This window comes from Talpa occidentalis, unplaced genomic scaffold (assembly GCF_014898055.3).
Source record: "Talpa occidentalis isolate TD23 unplaced genomic scaffold, MPIMG_talOcc4v2.1 talOcc4.16, whole genome shotgun sequence".
Taxonomy (NCBI): domain Eukaryota; kingdom Metazoa; phylum Chordata; class Mammalia; order Eulipotyphla; family Talpidae; genus Talpa; species Talpa occidentalis.
Genome location: NW_023601653.1, coordinates 5,432,981 through 5,447,125, shown reverse-complemented (window position 1 = coordinate 5,447,125; position 14,145 = coordinate 5,432,981). Strand labels below are relative to the sequence as shown.

General features: G+C 60.0%; 1 protein-coding gene across 1 annotated transcript; it reads left to right on the top strand.

Moving 5' to 3' along the window:
- Positions 1-3,788: 3,788 nt before the first annotated feature.
- On the top strand, positions 3,789-13,255 carry MAFF (MAF bZIP transcription factor F). The gene is made up of 3 exons (XM_037515163.1): positions 3,789-3,802; positions 12,222-12,287; positions 12,743-13,255. The coding sequence occupies exons 2-3, from the start codon at positions 12,252-12,254 to the stop codon at positions 13,253-13,255; spliced, it is 549 nt and encodes a 182-aa protein (XP_037371060.1). The 5' UTR covers positions 3,789-3,802; positions 12,222-12,251.
- Positions 13,256-14,145: the final 890 nt, after the last annotated feature.

The window sequence follows — 14,145 nt, the reverse complement described above, 5'->3', positions numbered from 1 at the left end:
GCCCCGGAGGTTTCACATATGCAAAGGGGTGGTCTGCAAAGGGGGTGATCAAGACACTCAGATTTTGTGAGATTCGGGTTCACAGTAGCCATTGGAGTGCTCTGGGTTTGTCCCAATCTGGTTTCCTCCAAGCTGGATGAGCTCTCACCCAGACCTGGGACGCTGGCAGACAGTGGCCCGGCAGGGACCCCCTCGGATACCCCCTCCCCACTTTGCCTTGGGATTTAAAAATAGGAGGGAGAAAGAGAGGGAGGAGGGCCAGGATTCCTGGAAGATTCCTGGAGTAGGGTGCTCCCCGCCCCAGCAGGCCATCTCTCCCGCTGGGTCCAGAGAAGCTGGGCGGGCCCCAGGAGGGCATGGCCCTTGATTCAACCCTGAGTTCAAGTCCTCCGCAGGGACTAGCTGTGAGATATTGGGCAACTTTCCACACCTCTCAGTCTCGGTTTCCTCACCTGCAGAGGGGCAGGTGGTGGGAGAGGATTAAGGGCCATCAGGTGCACACACCCAGCCCGGGCAGCATCCCAGGCAGCTGATACACCCATAAAGCAGCCGTTTCCTCAGCTTTCAATGGGGCTGATCATTTGTACAGAAGAACTCCCAGTGAGCGGAGCAGGAGACGTGGGAGTTCTGTAAGTGCTGAGGTGTGCTCAAAGGTCAGCTCACGCTTTGGATGGCTGGTTTGCTTAGCAGTGGGAGAGAAGAGCTGGGGAGATACATGTTATACAAACAGGAGCCCGAAGCCTGGCACAAAGGAAGCATCTCATGAGCATATTAAGAATACGCAGCGTAGCGGTTGAGCGCTGGGTGGGAAGCTGCCGGCAGTCTCTGCGGCGCCGGTTCAATCCCCGGCTGCTCCCTGGCCTCGGAGGAGGGTCCCGCATGGCGCGCAGACCTCTCCTGCCGCCCGCTGCTCCCCTCAGCAGTGTGCTTCAGTCCTTCTGCCTGCTCTGCTCCCCGCTCTGGCTCTGGTGAATTGCGCTTCTAACTGTACCCAGTGCTTGTATGTATCAATCGAATACGCAGCGTAATCAGTAATAAGCAATGCTAGGAAATTGGAAGAGGCCTGTGATAGGTGGGCCGCTGGGAACAAGATAAGGGCCAGGAGGTGCTGAAGGGGACCCTTTGACATCATTCCCTCCCAGCAGAGGGTTTCACCGGACTCACAGGAAAGGTGGTCCTGGCCCTCCAGAAAGCGGCCCTACAGAAGGGAGGACGAGAACCCCAAAGAGGGTCTTCGAAAAGCCAGCCCTGGTCTTCTCCACAGTAGCCAGCTTAGAGGTCTGCTGATTCGAGATTATTTAAAAACTACTCACCTAATCCTACATGGTCACAGTGCAGGTGGGGAAATTGAGTCTGGGAGCCAGGACTGCCCCACACAGGGGTCAGCTAGCAGTTTGCTCTCAGCAGGTGGCTGACCGCTGTTACTGAGCACTTACTACTACTAAGCACTTACCCACCCCACTGTGGCCCAAGGTCCCACAGGGAAGGGCTTGGGTGCTATTTGGAGTTTTGAACCCTGGGGCAGGTGAACAGGGACCAGCTAGGCCAGCAAGGTTCTTCTGAACTGTGCTGGCAAAGGGTGGCTCCCTCTCTAGAAACTGTGGATGAGGCCCCTCCCTGTTTGCAGGAGGTGGGGTCTCCTGCAGGGTGAGGTCACCGGCTTTGTGTCATTCATCTGGAGAAAAAGCAGGTTTCTCCGAGGGAGTGTCCCAGGGGACTCCGGAGGACTCATCTCTCTTTTTAATGATCTCCTTTTATTGATTGTGCCAAGTGCTGATAAGTGTGCACACTTTAAAAACTACTCACCTAAAACTACATGGTCACAATGCAGGTGGGGACACTGAGGCTGGGAGCTAGGAATGTTCCCCATGGGGTGAACAGAGGTGTGCTCTGAGCACAGATCCTTGCTCAGGACACTGTTAGTAAACCCAGTTTACGAAAGAGAGTAAGGCTGGGGGAAGTTAAGTCACTCAGCCCATGGAGGGGTGGGAGAGGCCAGGATTTGGGTCACAGGCTAACTTGAGAGCCCCTACTTACAACTAAACAAAAAAAGATAAAACTTATTACAATGAAAATTGCAGGAGTGAGAGAATTTTTATATGCTCTTTACCTAGCTTTGTCAATTAATATTTTCTTTAAAATATTACATTTTCTTTGAAATCCCCCACCTATTGGTCTTTTCGATCTGTCTGTGCCACCTCTGTCATCTATCCCTCCATCTACCTATCTTTATTTCTTCCTATCTTTCCAGCTGTCTGCCTGTCTGGCGAGCTATTATCTTAGTTCTGAACTAAATTGTTCACAGATGCCCCTTTATTTCTAAATGCTCGTTTGTCTCCCCAAATCAAGGTGATTGTCTTCTATGACCACAGGACCATGATCAAAATCAGGAAATTAGAGGCCTCCCTGGTGGTGCAGGGAGTTGGGACACAGCCTATGAAGTTGTCCGCGGCCTCTGCAGCACGAGTTCGATCCCCCGGCCCGCCAGGGAGCAACCCTCATGGCGCAGCAGACCTCTCCTGACTCGCCCTCTGTTCCCCTCAACAGTGTATCTCAATCAATCTGCCTGTTCTGTTCCCCACTCTCTCTGGTGAATTCTCTCACCTGCCACACCTCTGGCTTGTACCCCAGTTCTTGTATGGATAAATCAATCTTTAAAAAAAAATCAGGAAATTAACACTGATGCAACACCATTGTCTGATCTACAACCCTTATTTGTATTTTATCAACTAAGAATGTCCTTCAAAGCTTAAGAAAATCCTGGCTCACACTTTGCATTCACTGCCTGCAACTCCTCAGACTCCTCCAGCCTGGAACAGTCCCCAGTCTGCCTTTGTAGTTCATGATCACGTCATGCTTTCAAACGTACAGCCCAGTTATTTGGTAGGTCAGCTCTTTCCTCACAACCAGCCCCATCATGTGAATCCTTGCAGGAAGTGTGCACAAGCCATGCCGTGCCCTTCTCAGAGGCCCACTCAGGAGCTACCCATGCCAATTAGTCCCCTCCCGGCGTATTGACTGATCACTTGTGAAGCAGGTATGGGCCAGCTGCTATTTCCCTACGTGCAGGTGCCCACGGGGCAATGCTCTGAACTACGGAAATATCATGTTCTTCATGAAGATTTTACGTCTACTGATGATTCTTGTTGGACACCATTACTACTATGGTGTTCAGCTGATGACCATTTTCTGATTTGATTATTCCTGGTACCGTAGAGTTTGCCCAGTTGCTTTAGTGTGGACTCACGGATTTTTCTGTTATCCAGTGGGTATAATCCATTATTACCACTATTTGATTTTTTGCTGGCTGAAACGGAGGGTCCCCGATCCGTTCAGGGGAAACCTATTTTGCCTGTCTGAAAGGGTCCGGGCATCAAAGCAGTGATGGAGCAGCAGCAAGCGCAGAGATCTGCGAGAAGGAAGCCTGGCGGGCTGAAGGCTGAGGGCGGGGCCCCGGAGTCGCTGCAGGGGACGGCGCCCGAGCAGGAGGCCGGGCGGACCGGGCAGGTGCTGCCTGATGTGGAGGAAGGGAGCGAGGTCCCGGGTTTGGGCTTCAACCCCCGAGGCTGGGGGAGGGGGAGCCGAGGGCTGGAGGTCGGGAGGAGTTTGCGGTCCCCACTGGCCCCGACGGAGAGGCGGGGCGGGCGCCAGGCAGAACCTGCGCTCGGGGGAAGTTGTTCGCTCTGGGATACAAACTGGGGGCGCAGCGGCACACACATGGCCTTTAAAACCACGGGACTGGATGAGATCATCGGGCCGGAGGGGGTCGGTCGAAAGGAGAAGAGGCCTGGGACCGCGGACGGTAAGATGACACCGACGGCGCCCCACCCGCGCGGCTCCCGAGGTGTCGGGCGGCCGCGTCCAGCCGGACGGCCGCGGGGGCGGGGCCTGGAGGGGCGGGGCGGGGCCTGGAGCCCGGGGCGGGGCCTGGAGCCCGGGGCGGGGCCTGGAGGGGCGGGGCCGGGGCCGCTCCCGGGCCGGTGACGTCACCGCATGACTGGGTTTTTATGAATGAAAGGAATCCTGTGAGTGAGTAATTCCGGGAAGCTCGCCTACAACTCGGCGCTGCCCCCCGCGCCGCGCGCCCCACAACAAGACCGGGCGGCGCTCCGGAGCCCGCTCCGCGCGGCCGCGTCGGGACCGAGGGGAGTCGGCGCCGGCGCCGGGCCGGGCGGCCGCGAGGTGGGCGAGGCGGGGCCGGGCGGGCCGGGCCGGCGCGCGGGCGGCGGGGTCTCCGCGCCCCGGGACGTGCTGGGCGGGGCGCCCGGGCCCGCGGGCGGGGGGTGCTCGGGCGCGTCCCCTCCGGGCCGCGGGGGCCGGGCGAGGTCCGGGGGGCCCGGGCGCGGGGCAGGGGCGGCGGGGGCCGGCGGGCGCGGCGGCAGGAAGGGGCGCCGGCGGCCGGGCGGGCCGGCGGCCGGGCGGGGCGCGCGGGGTGCGCTCCTACGTGCGCGCGGAGAGCCGGCCTGGCGCGGCGCCCCGGCCGTGCGTGCGCGTTTGTTTACGGCCCGGGCGGGGGGCGCGCGGGGCCCCGGCGGGCGCCCCGGGGTGCGCTGCCCCGCGCCGGCCGTGCGCGCGCGGGGTGGGGTGTGTGCGCGTGTGCGCGCGTGCAGGGGTGTGCGGGGGGTGTTCTCTGGCTCTCCAAGCGGATGAAGACCTGGGGCCCGCTGGGGGCACCGGGTGCGCAGTGCACTTCGCAGGGAGGGAGTTCTTGGGCTCTCCCAGGTGGACGAAGACCTGGGGCCTGTGCACCAGCAAGCTGGGCCTCGGGGAGTGTCCCCACATGAATAAACCCGTAGAAGGACCTGACCAAGGGCACCGGCCTGTCCCTGCTTACATGGGCTGGGGAATTCTTGCCCTGGCCACCCCCTCGCTCTCCCCGGAGTTTCCCAGGGCCCCAGTCACGTGACCACAGTACTCTCCCCTGCCCAGAGCCAGTGCCTGCAGCCACAGGGTGGGGCAAAGCGTCAAAGACCCTTTCCAGCTCCCTGTGCGCGGGCCCTTGTGTGCCTGTGGGGAGGCTGCCACCTCTACCCCTCACTCTAGTTCCCCGCAGGGCCTGGCAGCCGAGTGGCTGGCACCCAGGTCCTTGTCCCCAGGTTTTACAGCTGCCCGGGGAAGGTGCCCATCCTGTTGGTCTCAGGAGAAACTGCAAGAGCCAGAAAACCCTGGCAAAGGTGGCAGTAGGATGGGGTCCAGGCTTCCTCGCATTTGGTGGCTACTCTGCCAGTCAGGGTCCAGGAGGTAGTGCCTGCTGGTGCTGGGAGGGTGGGACGGGAGGATGGGGTGGAGCTGGTTTCTACCCTTCTTCTGGTTTCACTTCACAGGTGGGACTAGTCACACCAACCTGTTGACATCGGGACTTGAATTGAGGGCCTGTGCCAGCATGGGGATTCCCCCCAGGGCCAGACCTGAGCAACAGGCACAGCCAGAGGTCTCGGTGCATGAGGGTTTATGTCTGAGGGGTGGACACAACATCTCCTCTTTCCCCCATCAGCCCTGCAGCAAGCTTGCCTTTTTGTTCTTGTTTTTACCTGCAAGCGGAGGGATGGGGATTCCTGGGCCCTGTTCCTCCCTCCCTGTCCTCCTACTCACAGGGCTGAGGAATCATGTGTTGGGGGGCGGGGGGATTGAACTTACAGGGGTAAGGAACCAGATAATCTTTTAGCACTGACTCTTTGAGTGTGATGAGCTCTGCCCCCATAGCTGGGAACCTCAGTGTCCCCCGTCTGCGACAGAAAGAGGTGAGGTCCTGGCCGGAAGGATGGGGGAAGGAGGGCTGTCTGGCAGCCATTAGGTAAAGCCTGCTGTCCAGGGGAACCAGGGGAGAGCAGAGCCAACAGGCCAGGCTGGAGTCAGGGATGGCCAGGGGCGTGGAGGCTCGAATAAGGGGCATAGCAGCCAGAAACACAGGAACCAGAGAGGTGGCTCCTCAGCGGTGGGCAGGCAGGAAACAACCCCAAGGAGGGCTGGGGAGTCGGGATGAGGGAAGAGGCTAATTGGCTCAATGTCAGATGGGAAGCTAGCACCAAAGGGCTTAACCTCCCACTAAATCACCCCGGGCCTCTGGGCCTCCCTTGTCCTGACACTTTGAGTCTGCATTGCCATGGAGCCCATCATCAGAGCCTGCCCCTGGGAGGCTGCCCCCTTACAGTCAAGGGGGAGACACAAGGCTGAAGGAAGAGCCACCGAGCTGAACCACACCAGCTGTGAAGGGGGGATCTGAGGGGAGGAAGCAGTGTGTTTGAAAGTATATAATAGGCAATCAAGGAAGTCTTCCCTGAGGAGGTGACCAGTGAGCAGAGTTATCAGATTAAGTGATGGTCTGTGAAGCCCTGAAGGGTGGGGGCTGTGATTAATTTTGGCACTTAGGGCCCAGCACAACGTAGGTGCTTCTTGGCTGTTTGCTGAATGAATGAATGAGTGAGTGAGTGAGTGAGTGAATACTGGGTCCATGTCCCAAAAGAGCTCCTTACTAATGGAGAAGAGGCCTTGGGAACCCCAGGAAGCAAGAAGCCTGGCTTAGACTGAAGGATCCTTGATGCAGTCTCCCAAAAGTGAGCACACATCCTTGAGGACCCAGCGACTTCTCCTGTCCTCTCTCTGTCTCTCGCAAACACACACACACACATGCATATGCGCGCGCACACACACACACACACCATTTATCCCTTTGGGAGCTGGGCAGGCACAGTAGCTTTTACTGCCTGTTCATTCATTTCTTAGCATGAGGACCTGGGGAGAGCATGCAGAGGTCATGGAGGGCCGCGGGAAGGAGGGGCTGGAGGGGAGGCCGGCCTGGCAGGGCTTTGAAATGGGCAGGTGTACAGATGGTGTCAGTGAAGCCCTCCGCCAGCTCTTGGGGGCAGGGTACACAGTGGCGTTGGAGGTGGAGGCAGGCAAGACTAGAGGCCAGTGAGGAGGCAGCTGTGGTTGTGCTTCAGCTGAAAAAGGAAATGGTCCCTGGAAGTGCAGGTGAAACAGAGAGATGGCCAAGCCTGATAGTCTCTGAGTTTGTGTTCTCATGCCCCTGCCTCCAGGAAGTCTCTCCTGATTTCCTCTGCCTTCCTCCAGAGCCTCGCCTCCAGTCTGGTGGTGGCCTTTGAGCGCCACTCCAAAATCTGACCCTTTGTTTTTGTTTTTTTTTTAAGATTTATTTTTATTTTATTTATTTATTTATATAAGCACTGGGTACAGTCAGAAGCACGGGAGGGTGAGAGAATTCACCAGAGCCAGAGCGGGGAGCAGAGCAGGCAGAAGGACCTAAGTACACTGCTGAGGGGAGCAGCGGGCTGCAGGAGAGGTCTGCGCGCCATGTGGGACCCTCCTCCGGAGGCCGGGGAGCAGCCAGGGATCGAACCGGCGCTGCAGAGGCTGCGGGCAGCTTTGCAACCCAGCGCTCAACCGCTGCGCCACGGGGGAGGCCCCAAAATCTGACCCTTTGAACTCCAAGGCCATCAGTGCTGAAAGCACCTCAGGCTTGGTGGAGCTTTGGCATGTTGGGAAATTGAGGCTCAGAAAGAGGGATGGATGTACCCGGAGTCATGAGGAGAGCAACTGGGTGGCCAAACCAGAGCTGGAACCCTGGGCCCCTGCGTCCTGGTGGTGCCGGGTTCCCCCAGCCTTGCTCGCCTTCCAGCAGGGAGGAGGCTCCACTGCACTGCTGCCAAAGCCCAGGAAAACACATTTTTTCCCTCTCTCCTCACAGAGGAAGCAAAATGGCCCAGCAGCCAGAGAGGAGCCCATGCCAGCGGGTGGGCCGTCTAGGGGTTGTCTCTGGAGTGCACTGCAGGGGCAGGGAGGGGGACTAGGAGGGGTGGTGGCTGCTGACTGGGCCGGCCAGCTGTCAGTCCCCTGAGAGTAGTTCATTCTCCATGCTTCCCACACAACCTGCAGCCCCGGAGGTCAAGTCTCCTGATCCCCAGGGAAGAAGCGGGGCGTGTGTGTGTGTGTGTGTGTGTGTGTGTGTGTGTGTGTGTGTGTGTGTGTGTGTGTGTGTGTGTGTAGGAGAGCATGCGGTCACGGCACTGCACAGAGTCCTGGGCTGGGGTCAGGACCTCTGGATTCTAGCCCACCCGGCCCCCAAAGAGCGGCCAACTGCAGAACAAGGAGGTTAAATCAGCTGCTGTCTCAGGCCAGGGGTTCACCCGAGTGATTGAGGCCGCCTGCCAGGGGACCCGCGTCCCGTGGCGTGCAGCCCAGCAGCCCCTGAGCGGAGCTTGGAGGCCGAAAGCCCGAGCTTATCAGAGAGTTCCCCTTTCTTGTGACTCTCCCCCTGTGATTGCCCGACTTTGCTGAGCTAGGACATTCCTGGGCAGACATGGGTGTCTCAGCTGACATCCAGGATGCGGCGGGCAGCGGGGCTGAGGCTAGAACAGGAGCGGAGAGGAAAGGAGGGAAGAGCAGGTTCAAAGCCTCCCCAGCAGCACTTAGAAGCGCCACAGCCGAGCGCCGCCCTTCAGTCCTCACGCAGAGTCGGGAATGGCGACAGCGTCCACCCCGGGCTGACTCGGGAGGGCCTGCTGAGGATTCTGACGCTGTGCCCAAGCTTGGGCAACAGTGCTGGGAGTGATCGGTGATGCCTGTGCTGAAAGTAGAGGGACGAGGCTGCAGTAGCCCTTTGTCCCTCCCGATCGTGTCCACGCCTCTTGTATTTTACACACCGATGCCGCCAGGACCATGCCCGCTCTATAGGCGAGGACACCAGGCCCAGAGAGGAAAACGGCTTACGCGAGGAGCCAGGCCAGGCCTCCAAGCTTCTGCATCAGCCACAGCACCAGGACTCAGCACCCACCAGCCTGGGCGTCACCCAACACCCCCCGCAAGGAGGGCCAGGACGCCTGTGTGTCCTTTGCATGTCTAGCAGACCCAACACAAACCCTGGCACAGCAGCGCTGCACAGCGCTGGAGTCCGGCGGGGCAGCCTCTTCTCCCCATGGAGGCCCCAAGCGCGCCCTCTGGGAGGAGGCACGTGGGTCGTGGCCTCAGCCCTGGACTCCACCCCTCGGCTCTGCGCCCTGTACGCTGCACTACCCTCCGGTCATTTTCTCGCAGGGGAGGACCGAGGCGGTAACCATGTGAGAGGGGTCGGGATGCAGTCCTGGGGGCTCCACAGGTGTCCAGGATCCCTCTTAGGAGTGGCAGCCCCTCATCTGCCGGGGGATCCGGGCAAGAGACACCCTCTCTGGGTCTCACTTGCCGTGGGTAAAGGGAGGCGGCGGAACCAGATGGACTCTCAGGGCCTTTTCTGAGGGACCCTGCCAGCTGGGAGACGCTGAGTCCAAGGTTCCAGTGATCGCTACAGGCCTGACCCTGCCTGGACAGACTCGGCAACTCTGAGAGCCCCAGGGGTTCACTCACCTCTACAGCTTATACCACTTGGTCCCACAGAAAGCTTGCGAGGCAGGTGTGGTTCCAAGCCTTCAGTCACACAGTCTGGAAAAAACACAAGGGACTCAACCCAAGCCCTGACTCTCAATGCAGTGCTCCTTTCTCGCTCCCCCATCCCCAGCCGGGGGCCAAGCATCGGAGGATGGATTCCCCTTTGCTTCCTTCTCATCCTCCTGGCTCCGTGCAGAAGCAAAGAGTCAGATGGAAAGAAGGAAGAATTGGAAACAGGGCCAGAAAGTTTTTCTCTCGGGTGGACGGTATTCAGCTGGGCTTGAGTTTGGCGCTTGGGTCAGACGCTGCCTCAGCATCCAGAACTGCCTTGGCCCGCTCCCTGTCTGGTGAGGGGAGACAAGGAAACAGACCATTAATTACAACACGGGAGAAGGGTGGGGTGGGATGTGCCTAACACATTTACAGGTCAGGGAGGGCTTCCTGGAGGAGGCAGTGCCTGCTCCCAGGGCAGAGGGATGAGTAGGAGTCTGCTAGATAAAGTAGGAAGGGGGAATGTCACAGGGTGTGGAGCAGCCCAAGAAAGCAAGGGGGGAGGGAGGGAAAGAGATTCCTGGTGACTGGAGGGCAGAGGGGAGGTGGGCCTGGACTTTTTCCCCAGGAAAGTAGGGAGCCATGGAAGGCCTGCATCTGTGTGGTGATGTGATCAGATGCGTGAGGTGGAGGGTGAGCGAAGGCCAGCAGAGAAGCATGGGGGTACCTCTCTTGGGGTGTGGGGGGGGCGGGGGGGCATTTTAGAGACTTGTCTTGAAGGGCAGGCTGGTGGGGTAGTTCACGGGGGTCTCCAGGTAGTGTCTGTGGAAGTCGGGGCATGATTTGGGACTTCTGGGCCTGTTTCCCCAGCACCAGGTGCCTTCGCAGACCCTCCAGGCCTCAGGACCATGGTGGCTGTCAAAGTGCCAACTTCCTTCCTTGTTTCGCTCCCTGCTTCCCTCCAGGGTGTCAGAACCCCTGGCTGCATGGGCCCGGAGGGGCTGGGGGCTTCCTGGGGAGCCCTGGCCCGCCCCCACTCCAGTCTGAGTCACTCTGAGAATTCAACAACTATGACTTCAGCACGGAGTGTGTGCCCGGCTCTCTGCAGGCGCTGGGGCCCCGGCAGGGGTGAGCCAAGGGAGTGGCAAGCAAGCGGGGAGCCCGGCGCTGAAGAAATACTAAAATATATGTGGTTAATAACAATAATTATGTCTAGTGAAGAATGCCCTAGAGAAACAGGAGGCAGGAGGAGTGTGTGTCAGGGGCTGGGAATTCTGAATCGAGTGAGGACGTGAGATTCGAAGGCCTGAAGGAGGTGAGGACTCGCGTGTTGTGGGAGGGAGGAGAGGTGCATGGCGGACAGAGGGAGCAGCTGGTGCAAAGGCCCAAGGAGCGTGTTCGAGGAGAGCGTGAAAAACAGCAGGGGGGCAGGAGCGGGAGCCCAAGGCAAGAGATGGCTGCTGAGGCCACACCATGCTGCGCCCATGGGTCCCGGAGCCAACTTTGGCCCCAGGGAGATGGCGCCTCTGGGGGGCCCTGAGAGAGGAGTAGAACCATCTGGCTTAATGCACAAACTCCGTGTCACTCATGGGGAAACTGAGGTGCAGTGAGTTAACTGTGCTGCCAGAATCCCACACTTCCCTTTTCTCCACTGTCTCCACACGGACCTGCCTGTAGGGCCAGGGGCCAAACGGGGGCTGAGTTGGCCCCAAGACAGCTCAGCTCAGCTAACCAGGTTCCCTCGCTCGCACTTCTCTGTCCAAGTGGATGTTGCTCGTGGGAATAGGATGGTGTCTCAGGTCTCAAGGCCCCTTCCTGCCCTGCTCTCCCAGCCACCCTCTCCCATGCGGTCATCCCATGAGGGTGTGCAGGCTGAGGAGGGTGGGGGCCCTTTGGGAGACCGTTAGCTTCCCAGTAGAGAATGGTCACCACTGGCCCCAGAGTGTACCCTCCATGACTCCCCAGGGCCAAGCACATAGCTGGCAAGTAATAGACGTTTAATGAGTATTTAAGTGAACATGGGGCTTTCAAGCCCATGGGGGAGGCATCGAAGGTCATGTCTGTGCCGTCTGCCCGAGGTAGCCCTGAATTGGTGCTGGGCAGCTCCCAGGCGGCGGAAGCTTTCCCCAAACACAGGAGGAGGAAGCTCAACAGGGGAGGGTTGTGTTGTATCTGTGGGTGCTGGTTGGACTCTGTGAACAGTCACTGACTAGTGCATTTGTGTACTTTTCTATACGTAGGTTATACGTTAAAGAAAAGATTTAAAAAAAAAATCAGATCAAATATGCAAATCTGGGTCCCGTGCGGAATAATGGCTGAGGTGGGGTGGGAAGGGGTCTGTGCATTTGGTGCATATTTACTGAGCACCTACTATGTGCCGGGCGATTCAGGCATATTGACGCAGTGGTAAGACAGGCTGGGCCTCCGCCCTCGTGGGCTTACATGTGAGTGGAAGAGGAGAGACGGGGACAGCCAGACCAGGAACAAGTAACAGACATGACATAACTGCAGAAGAGGGGCCTGTTGTGAAGGTTAGTTCATGAGGTCCTGCGATGCAAGCGGGTGTTTGAGCTGAGACAGTCAGACCTCTCTGAAGAGGGGGCAGTGGGCATCTAAATGACGAGAGTCACCATGGGCAGATAGAAGAAAGAGAACAGTCGAGAACAGAGAGCATGTGCCAAGGCCCTGAGGCTGGATTGAGCAATTCAGGGAGGCCGCTGTGCTGGTCCAGGGGAAGAGGAAGGTGGTGTGAATTGTGTTCCAGGACAGCAGGAGCCTTCAGTGCCAAGAAGCTGAGTTTGGATTTTATTCTAAGCGGCGGAAAAATGATCCCGGCCTTCTCTCTCCTTTAGGTCTCAGCCCAGAGGGCGCCTTCTGCAAACATGTCTGTGGATCCCTTATCCAGCAAAGCCCTGAAGGTGAGCAGACACCCCAGCTGTCCCCATGCCCCCTCTTACCCTCCAGCCCAACTTTCCCTCCAGTTCCTGGAACCAGCTGAGGGGAGGGAGCTCAGCAGGCACCGGGCATTCTTGAGGCCAGAGGCCTGGGCCTGGTCACGTGCCACTGCCCTTGCTGGGCGTCTCTGCTGCGCCCGGGCTCCGGGCTAGAGTCAGGCTGCGCCCTGGGGTGGTCCTTTTGTGCTCAGGTCCCGGTTCGGTCAAGTGTTCCCCTTCGTCTGTCCCCACTGGGGTCTTGGAGCAAGTCCAGCCACCACCTCAGCCGACCACAATGGGGTGGGGGGAGTGTGTGGGGGTGGGAGGGGGGCCTGAGGGTGAAGCCCCCGCCCCCAGCTCCCGCTGCGCGCCGGCCCGCCGCGGGGTGCGCCCCCGGCCCCGCTCCTCACGCCCCGCCCCCCGCCCCGCGCCGCCCCCAGATCAAGCGCGAGCTGAGCGAGAACACGCCGCACCTGTCGGACGAGGCGCTGATGGGGCTGTCGGTGCGCGAGCTGAACCGGCACCTGCGCGGGCTCTCGGCCGAGGAGGTGACGCGGCTCAAGCAGCGGCGCCGCACGCTCAAGAACCGCGGCTACGCGGCCAGCTGCCGCGTGAAGCGCGTGTGCCAGAAGGAGGAGCTGCAGAAGCAGAAGTCGGAGCTGGAGCGCGAGGTGGACAAGCTGGCGCGCGAGAACGCGGCCATGCGCCTGGAGCTCGACGCGCTGCGCGGCAAGTGCGAGGCGCTGCAGGGCTTCGCGCGCTCGGTGGCCGCCGCCCGCGGGCCCGCCACGTTGGTGGCTCCCGCCAGCGTCATCACCATCGTCAAGTCCACCCCGGGGCCCGGGCACGGCCCCGGCCCCGCCCCGCCCCCGGGCCCGCCGCGAGTTCGTAGTCCTCGCCCCAAGGCCACGCCCCGGGCCCCGCCCCCTCCCAAGTGCCTAAATGAACCCTGACCCCAGCTGCCGCTCCCCTGCAGTCGCCACCCCCAGGGGTGAATGCGAGCCCCCTCCCTGAGCCTCTTCCTCCTGCAACCCCAGAAATTGGGAGCTCATGGCTCTGGGGCGCGGCAACTTTGGAGAGGCGGGTGGTGGAGTGAGGGGGGTCTCCCCTGGCTGAGGCGCAGTCTTAGGGGGGAGGCCCCGGGACTGCAGGTTTGAGAAGGGCCTTGGGGGGAAAGAGGGCCACCCTTTTTTGTAAACTTCGCTCTGACTGTGCCTATAGCCCCTCCCCCTTCCCGGGATGCCCGCCCGGGGGTTTCCCGTGTCGGGGGCTGCCAGCCTGGGAAGGGTGCTCCGGCCCTGCCCCTGCGTGGGCCTGGGCAGCGGCCTCCCAAAGCTGGGAGCGTCCTTAGAAACGGCCAGGGGAAGCCTCCAGCGGACCACGTGTGGATGGCCCAAGCCAGGGCTTCCCACTGCCGCCCTGGTTGCAGGGGGACCCTGGACAGAGACTGGAAAAAGTGGCGGAGGGACCTCCCTGGCCCGGAGAGACTCCCTGGCTCTCTCTGAGTCAGGAGAAAGTAGCAGAGGGAGAGAGAAGGTGATGCCGAGGGAGAGGGGAGGAGCAGGCCTGGCCCAGCCCTAGCCCCAGGAGGCTGGCCAGCCAGAGAGAAGGGGCTCAAGAAGGTGACCACAGTGGCAGGTGGCCGGATGAGAAGACAGGCCCTGCAGTCTGGGCTGGGGTCCTTAGAAGGGAAAGGTGCCACCACGGCCCCTGTGAGCACCCCAGTGGCACCGACTGCCATTCTGCACTCTCCCGGGAAGCCCAGCGCCCCCTGCACTGTATACAGCTGCCCCCCCAACCCCGCTGTTTATTTATTGCACAAATCTAAGTTATTCTCCCCAGC